The sequence below is a fragment of the Salmo salar genome, chromosome ssa09 (genome assembly GCF_905237065.1).
Source record: "Salmo salar chromosome ssa09, Ssal_v3.1, whole genome shotgun sequence".
NCBI lineage: Eukaryota > Metazoa > Chordata > Actinopteri > Salmoniformes > Salmonidae > Salmo > Salmo salar.
Window position 1 is genome coordinate 7,672,328 of NC_059450.1, and position 14,523 is coordinate 7,686,850.

General features: G+C 40.7%; 1 protein-coding gene across 6 annotated transcripts in view; it reads left to right on the top strand.

The window, feature by feature from the left end:
• LOC106610669 (procathepsin L) overlaps nucleotides 1-14,523 on the top strand; it is a 46,410-nt gene that overhangs the window by 7,794 nt on the left and 24,093 nt on the right. For all 6 annotated transcript variants that reach the window (XM_045723357.1, XM_045723359.1, XM_045723358.1 and 3 more), the window contains exon 4: nucleotides 12,378-12,520. In XM_045723357.1, the coding sequence (XP_045579313.1) occupies nucleotides 12,378-12,520 (143 nt within the window). The remainder of the gene's footprint in view (nucleotides 1-12,377; nucleotides 12,521-14,523) is intronic.

Consider the following 14,523-nt stretch of genomic DNA (forward strand, 5'->3'; position numbering starts at 1 on the left):
CAAACAAATGTTCTACTGTATGACAAATTATTACTACTACCAATATTCTAAATGCAAATCTCTAAAGCACATGTCAAAGAAAAAAAATAACATGGCACTCTGTTTAAACACATTTTCAAATTATCTTATATGTATTATCACACAGTCAACCTCATCGCAGAGTCATAGGATCAGGAAATTATCCCGATCATCCAGCAGACCCAGTCTGGTGAGATTTATCAAAACAAAACAGAACAAACAATGCAACAACACACTCCTTAATACATCAATCCAAAAACCCCCCAAAAAAACAGGTGATTCCCCAATTTTGACATAATTCACATAGTGACTAATGTGTAACAACACCACCACTGGTTAAAAATTGTATACATTTTTAAATAACAAATCAAATTAGAATCACTACCCAGAAAAAAAAACTGTATCAATAACTTGATTCAAGAAATAGAAAAATAGACAGGTCTATCTTTCTCGTGGTCCTATTAATTATAAACTTCTCCATAATTAATAGTATTACAAATGACCTTTAAATCATCATCCAACCATCTCTCGGCTTTCCAATGAGGGATATCAAACCATACTAGAAGGTCAGGTCAGAGGTCATTCAAACCCTTCAAATAAATGTTTATTTCTCTATTAGACCAATTATTTTAAAACAGTCAAACATTTCATACATTTCTTATCCCGAGTTACAGTAAGTTTCTTCAGTACATTTATCATAATAATTCACGTGTTCAATTAAAACTGTGTGCGTGTGCCCCTTTAAGATGCCTCGACACTAACCCAAATTCCTAATCAGTAAAGTGCGTGCTGGTGTGTGTGTGTGTGGTAAATCATATGGCAAAAACAAACAAAAATGTCCAGGCCTTATTTAATTTGGTAACTCATCTTTACCACCGAATCCGGATACCTTTATACCTATAAAACTGCTGAATTTCACTAACCCCTCTCCCAAGACCATAGCCTCAGGAAACATTTCAAAGAGAAAAAAAATTACCACCCCCAGTCTCCTGGAAGAATAAGTGTCAATTTCTTCAGAATTCACTATACCAATATCATAATAAGTAACCCAAAGGTTTTAACTACAAACAAAACAAGATCGTTTGCTTTAATTTACCCCAATGTTTATGTGCACTTAATTTAGCATGCAACATGTATGCCTCTTTGCTTGACATCATGGGAAAATCAAAAGAAATCAGCCAAGACCTCAGAAGAAAACCTCCACAAGTCTGGTTCATCCTTGGGAGCAATTTCCAAATGCCTTAAGGTACCACGTTCATCTGTACAAACAATAGTACACAAGTATAAACACCATGGGAACACGCAGCCGTCATACCGTTCAGGAAGGAGACGCGTTCTGTCTCCTAGAGAGGAACGCACTTTGGTGCAAAAAGTGCAAATCAATCCCAGAACAACAGCAAAGGACCTTGTGAAGATGCTGGAGGACACAGGTAAAAAAAGTATCAATATCCACAGTAAAACGAGTCCTATATCGACATAACCTGAAAGGCTGCTCAGCAAGGAAGAAGCCACTGCTCCAAAACCGCCATAAAAAAGCCAGACTACGGTTTGCAAATGCACATGGGGACAAAGATCGTACTTTTTGGAGAAACATCCTCTGGTCTGATGAAACAAAAATAGAACTGTTTGGCCATAATGACCATAGCTATGTTTGGAGGAAAAAGGGGGAGGCTTGCAAGCCGAAGAACACCATCCCAAATGTGAAGCACGGGGGTGGCAGCATCATGTTGTGGGGGTGATTTGCTGAAGGAGGGACTGGTGCTCTTCACAAAATAGATGGCATCATGAAGATGGAAAATTATGTGGATATATTGAAGCAACATCTCAAGACATCAGTCAGAAAGTTAAAGCTTGGTCGCAAATGGGTCTTCCAAATGGACAATGACCCAAAGCGTACTTCCAAAGATGTGGCATAATGGCTTAAGGACAACAAAGTCAAGGTATTGGAGTGGCCATCACAAAGCTCTGACCTCAATCCTATAGAAAATTTGTGGGCAGAACTGAAAAAGCGTGTGCGAGCAAGGAGGCCTACAAACCTGACTCAGTTACACCAGCTCTGTCAGGAGGAATGGGCCAAAATTGGGAAGCTTGTGGAAGGCTACCCGAAACTAGAGGTCGACCGATTATTGGAGGACCAAAAAAAGCCGATACCGATTCAGCGGCCGATTTATTTAAATGTATTTGTAATAATGAGAATTACAACAATTTTGAATGAACACTTATTTTAACTTAATGTAATACATCTATAAAATCAATTTAGCCTCAAATAAATAATGAAACATGTTCAATTTGGTTTAAATAATGCAAAGACAAAGTGTTGGAGAAGAAAGTAAAAGTGCAATATGTGCCATGTAAGAAAGATAACGTTTAAGTTCCTTGCTCAGAACATATGAAAGCTGGTGGTTCCTTTTAACATGAGTCTTCAATATTCCCAGGTAAGAAGTTTTAGGTTGTAGTTATTATAGGAATTATAGGACTATTTCTCTCTATACGATTTGTATTTCATATACCTTTGACTATTGGATGTTCCTATAGGCACTTTAGTATTGCCAGTGTAACAGTATAGCTTCCGTCCCTCTCCTCGCTCCTACCTGGGCTCGAACCAGGAACACATTGACAACAGCCACCCTCAAAGCAGCGTTACCCATGTAGAGGAAGGGGAACAACTACTCCAAGTCTCAGAGCGAGTGACGTTTGAAACGCTATTAGCACCACCCGCTAACTAGCTAGCCATTTCACATCGGTTACACCAGCCTAATCTTGGGAGTTGATAGGCTTGAAGTCATAAACAGCGCAATGCTTGAAGCACAGCGAAGAGCTGCTGGCAAAATGCACGAAAGTGCTGTTTGAATGAATGCTTACGAGTCTGCTGCTGCCTACTACCACTCCTCAGTCAGACTGTTCTATCAAATCATAGACTTAATTATAATAAAAACACACAGAAATACGAGCCTTAGGTCATTAATATGGTCAAATCCGGAAACTATCATCTCGAAAACAAAACATTTTTCCTTTCAGTGAAATACGTATTTTATCTAACGGGAGGCATCCCTAAGACTAAATATTCCTGTTACATTGCACAACCTTCAATGTTATGTCATAATTACGTACATTTCTGGCAAATTAGTTTGCAACGAGCCAGGCGGCCCAAACTGTTGCATATACCCTGACTGCGTGCAATGAACGCAAGAGAAGTGACACAATTTCACCTGGTTAATATTGCCTGCTAACCTGGATTTCTTTTAGCTAAATATGCACGTTTAAAAATATATACTTCTGTGTATTGATTTTAAGAAAGGCATTGATGTTTATGGTTAGGTACAGTCGTGCAACGATTGTGCTTTTTTCGCAAATGCGCATTTGTTAAATCATCCCCCCGTTTGGCGAAGTCGGCTGCATATACCCTGACTCTATTGCAAGAGAAGTGACACATTTTCCCTAGTTAAAAGTAATTCATGTTAGCAGGCAATATTAACTAAATATGCAGGTTTAAAAATATATACTTGTGTATTCATTTTAAGAAAGGCATTGATGTTTATGGTTGGCGCAACGTGTACCTAAGCGATTATATGCGATTATATGCAACGCAGGACAGGCTAGATAAACTAGTAATATCATCAACCATGTGTAGTTAACTAGTGATTATGATTGATTGATTGTTTTTTATAAGATAAGTTTAATGCTAGCTAGCAACTTACCTTAGCTTCTTACTGCATTTGCGTAACCTCGTGGAGTGCAATGTAAAGCAGGTGGTTAGAGCATTGGACTAGTTAACCGTAAGGTTGCAAGATTGAATCCCTGAGCTGACAAGGTAAAAATCTGTCGTTCTGCCCCTGAACAAGGCAGTTAACCCAACGTTCCTAGGCCATCATTGAAAACAAGAATGTGTTCTTAACTGACTTGCCTAGTTAAATAAAGGTGTTACATTTTTTTTTAAATCGGTGTACAAAAATACCGATTTCCGATTGTTATGAATCGTTGCAATCGGCCATTCCGATTTGTCGGTCGACCTCTACCCGAAACTTTTGGCCCAAGTTAAACAATTTAAAGGCAATGCTACCAAATACTAATTGAGTGTATGTAAACTTCTGACCCACTGGGAATGTGATGAAAGAAATAAAAGCTGAAATCATTCTCTCTACTATTATTCTGACATTTCACATTCTTAAAATAAAGTGGTGATCCTAACTGAACTAAGACAGGGAATTTTTTACTCTGATTAAATGTCAGGAATTGTGAAAAACTGAGTTTACATGTATTTGGCTAAGGTGTATGTAAACTTCCGACTTCAACTGTATTGGACTTCCATCAGTCCTGGAAGCAAGAATCCTACTCAAGAAGCATCAGATAATACCCTGTTCCATTAAGTGGAAATCGACACAGTCTAAAATAAACAATCCCAGAGCCCCTTTCCGGTAATCTTATCAGTTTTACCTGTTGTATTAATTTAGTAAAAATATAAAACTGTTGATTAGCAAATGTAGAACCTTCAAAAAGTTGCTGCCGTCTTATCAGCTTAATAGTCAATACTTATTTTAATGTACTTTAATTACTGGACACTGTTCCTGTCACGGCTGTCAAAAGGAGTGGACCAAGGTGCAGCGTGTTTGTAGTTCCACATTTTATATAATCCGTGAAACTTTTGCAATACACAAATAACTGAACATAAAACAACAAACAGTGACGCAGAGAGAAACAAACACTACTCAAAAGATAATCCACAAAACAGGAAGAAAAAACCCCTATTTAAATATGATCTCCAATCAGAGGCAACGAGGACCAGCTGCCTCCAATTGGAGATCAACCCCAACATAGAAATAGAAAAACTAGAACTTAAACATAGAAAACATAGAAAAACCCAAAACACCCCCTGTCACGCCCTGACCTACTCTACTATAGAAAATGACATCTTACTAGGGTCAGGACGTGACAGTACCCCCCCCCAAAGGTGCAGACTCCAAATGCAACATAATCAATAAAGAAACCACAAAACAAAAGGGAGGGTGATAATTGTCTATGGCAGCTCAAATGCAGTCCACATAACCTTAACCTCCAGCAGAAGAGGCGGCTTCGGGGCATAATTCCCGCTCCACCCGCTGATCCCTCCGCGCTCTAGTACCACCGGACCGTGGATCGTTGTCGGGGGAACCGGACTGTAGATCATTGCTGGAGGTTCTGGGCTGCAGGCCGCCGCTGGAGACTCCTGGCTGCAGGCTGTCGCTGGAGACTCCGGGCTGAGGAACTTCTCAGGAGGTTCCGGACTGTGGGCCGTCTCAGGAGGTTCCGGACTGTGGGCTGTCCCTGCAGGCTCCGTGCCATGGATCATCACTGGAGGCTTCGTGCCATGGATCCTCTCTACAGGCTCCGGGCCATGGATCATCCCTACAGGCTTCTTGCCATGGATTATCCCTACAGGCTCCGGGCCATGGATCATCCCTACAGGCTTCTTGCCATGGATCATCCCTACAGGCTCCGGGCCATGGATCATCCCTACAGGCTCCGGGCCATGGATCATCCCTACAGGCTTCTTTCCATGGATCATCTCTACAGGCTTCGGACCATAGATCATCACTGGAAGCTTCATTCGTGGAGCTGGAATAGGTCTCACTGGACTAGGGAACGTCGCTGGGAGTTCTGGACTAGGGAACATCTCTGGGAGTTCTGGACCAAACATTTTTGGGGCCGTCTCTCGCACTTGCCTCTTGGTTGGTACAGCGCCTCATAATAACGCCGCTCCGCTTTTGCTGCTACAATCTCCTCCCTCGGACGGCAATACTCCCCAGCCTGCCTCCCGGGTCCTTTCCCGTCCAGAATGTCTTCCCAGGTCAATTTCTGTTGCTCCTGGGCATGCTGCTTGGTCCTTTTATGGTGGGTTATTCTGTCACGGCTGTCAAAAGGAGCGGACCAAGGTGCAGCGTGTTTGTAGTTCCACATTTTATATAATCCGTGAAACTTTTGCAATACACAAATAACTGAATATAACAAAACAACAAACCGTGACGCAGAGAGAAACAAACACTACTCAAAAGATAATAACCCACAAAACAGGAAGAAAAAAACCCTACTTAAATATGATCTCCAATCAGAGGCAACGAGGATCAGCTCCCTCCAATTGGAGATCAACCCAAACAACCCCAACATAGAAATAGAAAAACTAGAACTTAAACATAGAAATAGAAAACATAGAAAAAACCCAAACACCCCCTGTCACGCCCTGACCTACTCTACTATAGAAAATTACATCTTACTAGGGTCAGGACGTGACAGTTCCACGTAATGGAAACAGATTATAATTTTAGAATACATTAACTTCCTGCTCAAGTTCACTGGTGTTACCAAAACTACAAAACCAAGCAATAATATTCAGAAACTGTCAAAAAATGTTTCTCATACCTCTACTTCAAATGTCCCACTGCCTGCTCACTTTCAACCTCAGCTAATCGTTTTTACAATCTCAAGGCTCAATCCCTCTACTCATCATTTAACCTTGTACCTTGTATTACTAAAATATCACATCATTAGTGCTATAAAAAAACAATAATAACATATTACCATTCACATACTGTCAACACTCATTAAGTTTCCATCAATACTCCTTATCAATATCTTCGTCACTGTCCGGTTTAGAAAATAAAAGAAACCAAACCATGATAATTCCCTCCTTACTAGAAAAATAAAATGTTACATGTAGTCTAACCTAACAATATTACTCGATTTTTTTATACCAACCTCTGCTTCACACTCATTAAACATCTGTTATTTTAAGATTAACCTGTAATGCTCCAAATGTAGAAAATACATCAGCCAATTCTTAATCAATAGAAACAATTCAAATGTGAAATTCCTACTTTCCAATTGACTTACTTTCCTTTGTTAGCTTCACTAGTCTGCATTTCTTCCCTTAAACTCAGAAAACCCTCTACCATCTCTACTGTACTCTACATCTGTTTTCCTGTCTAACGCCATGTTACCAGGTAAACACATTTTTTTTAATGATAGTCAAAACAAACATACCTTCGGTTCTCAGGGAGGCCACTTTAATTACTCTGTTACCTCCTCCTCCCTTTCCTCAAGTCAATACATCTATTTTAGAATAAAATGAAGTAGTGTCTCACGAGATTAAAACCTCTAGGGTTTTCCTTAGTCGCATTTTTATCGAAACCCCCAAACATGTTGTTATCTCTTGTTTCGCCGGTTGTGATTTACCATATAATTCCTTGTGACCCTACTCTACCACATAGTTTACTAATGTGGCGATGTTTGGCATACGAGTTTCTTCGTCTTTTCACGCCAATAACAAATTCACTAACTTACATATTGTATCAACACAGAACCCTCAAATCTACATGCTTACAGGCGTGACACAAACTGTTAACTCTTCGTAAAAATCATTCGTGCTCTTGCCCATATATACTGCTAATTTTAATGTCACCTAATATCCACTGTCCTTGATTCTCACAAGGATTATTCATCCTCAAAATCCGCTAAACTCTCTGATTCATAATGCATAATACTTGTCTTGCCACAAGGCAGTTAAGCAACCAAGCTAACTGGCTAGAGTTAGCTAGATAATGTTACTTCCAGACACAAACAAGAGAATACATCTTCACTCTCCATTCTACTCACCTAGCAGAGCTGGTTAGGCTTTTTACATGCTTTTTCAAAATGTTGGTGACGAACTGTGCTGCTGGCAATAATTCAAATTACGTTATTTCCCTAACGTTTACTGACAACGGCCATATTCAACCTGGCATTGAGCATCCGTAAATTAATCCGTTATTCTGAGCTCTGGTACATTCAAACCAGTGCTCTGAAATCCAAACAAAATAGCCTGAGCAAATTTGCCAAGTACCCCGTTTAACAATGTCCATACTCAAATTACTTCACAAATAGTACGGTTAGTGCAATGACGCTGATAGAACGCTAACATCAATACGCTGGTGTATTGAGCTAATGATTCTTCTTTTATATAATTGTGCCAAGTACACAATGGTAGAATGCTCGCGCGCTTCTATTAGTGTCTTTATGACTTTGCTTTAGTGATGTTTATTTTGCTCCTCTCTCCTTGCGGTTTTAACATATGCCAATCTTTTTCTGAGACTATCTCCCAGATCCAGTAGACAGTCATAATGCTTTAACATTCTCTCTAACAAATTATCCATAAAGAGACCACTCTTGAACCTATGTACGTCTACGTATGGGTTGTTTAAGTTGCATCTCATTATATTACTTGATCAAATCTCTAGTAATCGATTATACACACATACAATTTCTCATTCCATTTTTTTTCACATCGTCACAAAGTCATTATATAATGAATCACTCCGTTTCCAGCAACTCCTCATCCATACACTCCCAGCGGAACCCAAAAACGTTAGTTTCTTGGAAGCTGCCCTATGGGAATAATGCTCAACGGTTCTCAAGTCTTAAAGGAAATTACAGAATAACATCTAGCACTTAATAATACCAGTCCTTGACATTCTATGATGGGCAGTGTTGAACAGAACTCCAAGATAACGCTCCATATCAAAACTTATTATCACAATTTTAAATCAGCTTCCAAACTTCAGATTGACACTTACTCCCACAACTCTCATATCACATTCACAAACACAGGGAATAAGACGGACAAGAGGAAAAAACGGTTAGCGCTGTGTTAGATTTCAAACCCTGTCTATATGAAAAGGGAAACCCATACCATTATCAAAATATTGCCTAATTAGTGGTCCCACAACGGGGTGTTGTATCCACATTGTGATATCGCCTACTGTGATTCCTATGGTATAGAATATTTTATGTCTATCCAAATGTGCAAAACTACCTACAGATTACCCATGTCTACTATCTAATTATGCAACACGGTCCCAAAAAAATCCAACCTTACCTCGTATTTTCTATTTATCAGTAACAACAAAACACTTACAATAACACCTAACAATCGTAAGCCAGGGCATAGCTGTTTACCTCATTTAACAAAACATTTTCTCAATTACATATATATGTTAAAATTTGAACTTCAAATCAGACGCCCTAGCAAGGCGTCACCTGCACTACTGTCCCTCATTCAATGCGCTTCACCAAACCGAGTTTTCTCGCAAGATTACCCGCTCTCCAGTCCTTCACTCTACATTAACCTCACCAATCCCACTGGGATCAACTCAGGACCACGGATCTGGACTTTTGTTTGCCCGCAACTGGCTGATTAACAATTATGCCCAAGGATACCTCATTTAAGAACACTCTTATCAACTCAACTCAGTCCTGCCAGTTACCTCAGCTGTGGACGTCTTAAGGAAGACCTCGCTCTGAGCGTACCCTCAACAGGGGCTTTTATGTTTTTATTGTTTTTTATTTTTTATTATCTTTTAAAAAACACATATTGATAGATTGTCCAAGCTTACCTCTCTCAGTACTATGTCCGAGATCCGGTATCCACCTGTGCCCGCTACCTCTCGATCATAGGCGGGTTCAGCTGCTCAATAATAAGCGTGGTTTACCCTAAAATCCCAATATCTGATCCCCTGTGCACAGTTTACCCAGATCTTCAGGAGCGGTCAACCGGGGAAGTTGCAGATCACCTCCTCGTCGCCAAAAATGTTGTGGAAATTCAGTACTGAGAGAGAATTGGTAATTTCTTTAAACAATCATCTCTATTTAATATCGATTAATTATTGCAATAATGAGGCTGGTCGACCCTTGAGTGTTGGACCATGTAACCTAACCATGTAACCTTACACAAATGCAGAGTACTAAAAATAGCTGACACTAATAATGGTTGGTTCAACCCCCCTCATGCAGACCAAGGAGCATCATAAGCCACTCTGGGTTCATCCTGTCGTTATCTGCACGGGGTGTTGTCTTAACCCCTTCCTGGCTTAGTTTCCCAGATGCAAGGATGATTTAGAGACAGCCAGGAGGAGTTTAGAATAATTCCTCACTATCTCTGTCTCGGTTACACCCACCTCATCTTGTCTATGTAATGCAGTCTTTAACTAACTAATTTGTCAGCTCAAGCCATCTCTGGTGACCATACGCCCAGATTAGCTGCAGGGAACTAGAGTGGAGCCCATGAAAACACAGAAACTAACAGGACAGAAATATCCTCCTATTTGTTCAGTATTAATTGCTAACTATTAATATCAAACAAACGGCCCACAGTCCGGAGCCTGCAGAGACAGTAGGGGTTTTGGAAAGTGGTCGTTCTGAGAACAATGACACTGGTGCGCGCGTGCATGTGACGACTCCATTTTCTACTTTCAGTGTTTGAACGGATACAACGTCTCCCGGTTGGAATATTATCGCTATTTTACGAGAAAAATCGCATAAAAATTTATTTTAAACAGCGTTTGACATGCTTCGAAGTACGGTAATGGAATATTTTGAATTTTTTTGTCACGATATGCGCCGACGCGTCACCCTTCGGATAGTGTCTTGAACGCAAGAACAAAACGCAGCTATTTGGATATAACTATGGATTATTTGGAACCAAAACAACATTGGGTGTTGAAGTAGAAGTCCTGGGAGTGCATTCTGACGAAGAACAGCAAAGGTAATCCAATTTTTCTTATAGTAAATCTGAGTTTGGTGAGTGCCAAACTTGGTGGGTGTCAAAATAGCTAGCCATGATGGCCGGGCTATCTACTCAGAATATTGCAAAATGTGCTTTCACCGAAAAGCTATTTTAAAATCCGATTTCAAAAAGGCTTCACAGCGAAAGCAAAACATTACATTATGTTAGGAGAGTACATCGTCAAAATAGCCACACCGCCATTTTCCGACCAACCACATGCATCACAAATAACCAAATCACAGCTAAATGAAGCACTAACCTTTGACAATCTTTATCAGATGACAATCCTAGGACATCATGTTACACAATACATGCATTCTTTTGTTCGATAAAGTTCATATTTATATATAAAAACAGCATTTTACATCGGCGCGTGATATTTTCCCTCAAATGCATCCGGTGGATCAGCGCTACAATTTACTAAATTACTATTCGAAAACATTTTTAAAATGTAATATTGTCATTCAAAGAATTATAGATTAACATCTCGTCAATGCAATCGCATTGCCAGATTTAAAAATAACTTTACTGGGAAATCACACTTTGCAATAAACGAGGTGCTGTGCTCAGAAAAATAGGCTAGGCGATACAGGTTAGCGCCATCTTGGAACCATCTAAAATCAAATATACTATTGTAAATATTCCCTAACCTTTGATTATCTTCATCAGAAGGCACTTCTAGGAATCCCAGGTCCACAACAAATGTAGTTTTGTTCGAAAAAGTTAATAATTTCTGTACCAATAGCTCCTTCTTGTTAGCGCGTTCCGAAGGCTACTCAAAATGTACTGAAGCGCGCGGGACTTGTCGTCACGAATGTGCAAAAAAAATGTATTTAAGTTCGTTCAAACATGTCAAACGTTATATAACATAAATCTTTAGGGCCTTTTTCAATCAGAGCTTCAATAAAATTGAAGGCGGACGATTGCATTGTCTTACTAAACGTTTCGGAACGAGAGGGTACCCCGCGGGTGCCCGCGTCATAGTAGTAATGGCCCTCCCCCTATGACCAACTTTCCAGGCCTCTCGTTCGGTCAGTTTCTACCGGAGAAGACTCAAACCACTTTGTAAAGACTGTTGACATCTAGTGGAAGCCTTAGGAAGTGCTCAATGAATCCTAACTCACGGTGTGTTTCATAGCCAAAGACTTGAAAGTGATTCCACAAATCAGATTTCCACTTCCTGTTAGGATCTGCCTCGGGGTTTTGACTGCCATATGAGTTCTGTTATACTCACAGACACCATTCAAACAGTTTTAGAAACTTTAGAGTGTTTTCTATCCAAATCTACTAATTATATGCCTAGCTTCTGAGTTTGAGTAGGAGGCCGTTTAAAATGGGCACGTATTTTTTTCAAAATTCGCTATAGCGCCCCCTGTCCTTAACGTGCGTCAAGAGATAGTTGCTACATCCATTTTTGGACTTATAAATTAATTATATATACCTATTGATTATAACTAATAAATGCCTCATGAGCTTAGTTCAACTGTCATACCCCATCCGAACCTAAAATATAACCTTGTTTTACTCCAATGTTTGTAAACAATGTAAACGTAAACCAACACTGTATTGCCTCATGCGTAGTTAAAACAATAATTTTGATATCATGGATGGTCAGTCCTTGCATCCATATGAATTTGAGAGTGGTTACATTTCTCCAGGCCTATCCCTCAGCTTTTTTACCAAAACAGAGGCTGGGAGCCCGCTTTGTTATTGTTTCAATTCAGGTCTTTGGTCAACTTTTCTCATGTCTGAATAGGGCCCTGAATGAACTGACTTTGATTCCCTACAGGAAAGTCCTACAGCTCTCCAGTGGAGGAGTCTCAGCGCAGGAGTTCCTGGATCTCCAACCGCAAACTGGTGCTGGTCCACAACATGCTGGCTGACCAGGGCATCAAGTCCTATCGCCTGGGCATGACTTACTTCGCTGACATGGTATGGCCCAGACACATGCCATTTTAATAGCACAGTGAAGAATAGTTAACATATGTGTAAAGATAAAAGGATTAAATGAAGAATAGAAGGATCTATTTGCCATCCCCCTTTTCAGAGTTACAGCATTGGTAGAAAATAAAGAAAATTCAACTTGAAAAACAGCCTGATAGTATGTAGGCTACTGTACCTATAGGCTACTGATTCTGTATCCTCTAGTCTACCTGAACTTAATAATTAGATACAACAGAATGATAGATTCCCCCAAAAACAAGGGAAATACATCTAGTCTTTCTGAAATAATTGTTTCCATTGATTATAAATAACAATTAGGTCTATCGAACAATTCAAACATTTATTGCAGAATTTGTTTTGATTAATTACGATTCATCACATTATCCAAATCCTAAAATAAAAAGGAATTTAAAGGGAAAATCCACTCAAAAACTATATTCTGGTATTTCTTCCATTAGTCCACTGTTGATACAGTCCTAAAAGGATATGCATGTCAGCAATCAAGTTTTTGAAATATTGTACTTTCAAGAATCAAAGTGTCACCAGCCACATCATCAATGTTTGTCTATGGAGATTGCATGGACGTGTGCTCGATTTTACACACCTGTCAGGAATGGGTGTGGCTGAAATAGCCAAATCCACTAATAAACAAACATTGGCAGTAGAATTTCCTTACTGTAGAGCTCAGTGACTTTCAACGTGGCACCGTCATAGGATGCCACCTTTTCAACAAGTCAGTTCATCAAATTTCTGTCCTGATAGAGCTCCCTCGGTCAACTGTAATGCTGTTATTGTGTAGAAAGATCTAGGAGCAACAACGGCTCAGCTGCGAAGTGATAGGCCACACAAGCTCACAGAACGGGACAACCGAGTGATGAAGCACGGAAACATCTAATACAGGGATAAGATTGAATCATACTACACCGGCTCCGATGCTTGTCGGATGTGACAGGGCTTGCAAACTATTACAGACGACAAAGGGAAGCACAGCCGCGAGCTGCCCAGTGACACGAGCCTACCAGACGAGCTAAATCACTTCTATGCTCGCTTCGAGGCAAGCAACATGAGCATGAGAGCATCAGCTGTTCCGGACGACCGTGTGATCACGCTCTCAGTAGCCGACGTGACAAAGACCTTTAAACAGGTCAACATTCACAAGGCTGTGGGGCCAGATGGATTACCAGGACGAATGCTCCGGGCATGTGCTGACCAACTGGCAGGTGTCTTCACTGACATTTTCAACATGTCTCTGATTGAGTCTGTAATACCAACATGCTTCAAGCAGACCACCATAGTCCCTGTGCCCAAGAACACAAAGGCAACCTGCCTAAATGACTACAGACCCGTAGCACTCACGTCCGTAGCCATGAAGTGCTTTGAAAGGCTGCTAATGGCTCACATCAACACCATTATGACAGAAACCCTAGACCCACTCCAATTTGCATACCGCCCAAAAAGATCCACAGATGATGCAATCTCTATTGCACTCCACACTACCCTGTCCCACCTGGACAAAAGGAACACCTCTGTGAGAATGCTATTCATTGACTACAGCTCAGCGTTCAACACCATAGTACCCTCAAAGCTCATCACTAAGCTAAGGATCCTGGGACTAAACACCTCCCTCTGCAACTGGATCCTGGACTTCCTGACGGGCCGCCCCCAGGTGGTGAGGGTGGGTAGCAACACATCTGCCACGCTGATCCTCAACACTGGAGCTCCCAAGGGGTGCGTGCTCAGTCCCCTCCTGTATTCCCTGTTCACCCACGACTGCATGGCCAGGCACGACTCCAACACCATCATTAAGTTTGCTGACGACACAACAGACACAACAGATCACCAACAACGACGAGACAGCCTATAGGGAGGAGGTCAGAGACCTGGCAGGGTGGTGCCAGAATAACAACCTATCCCTCAACGTAACCAAGACTAAGGAGATGATTGTGGACTACAGGAAAAGGAGCAACGAGCACGTCCCCATTCTCATCGAC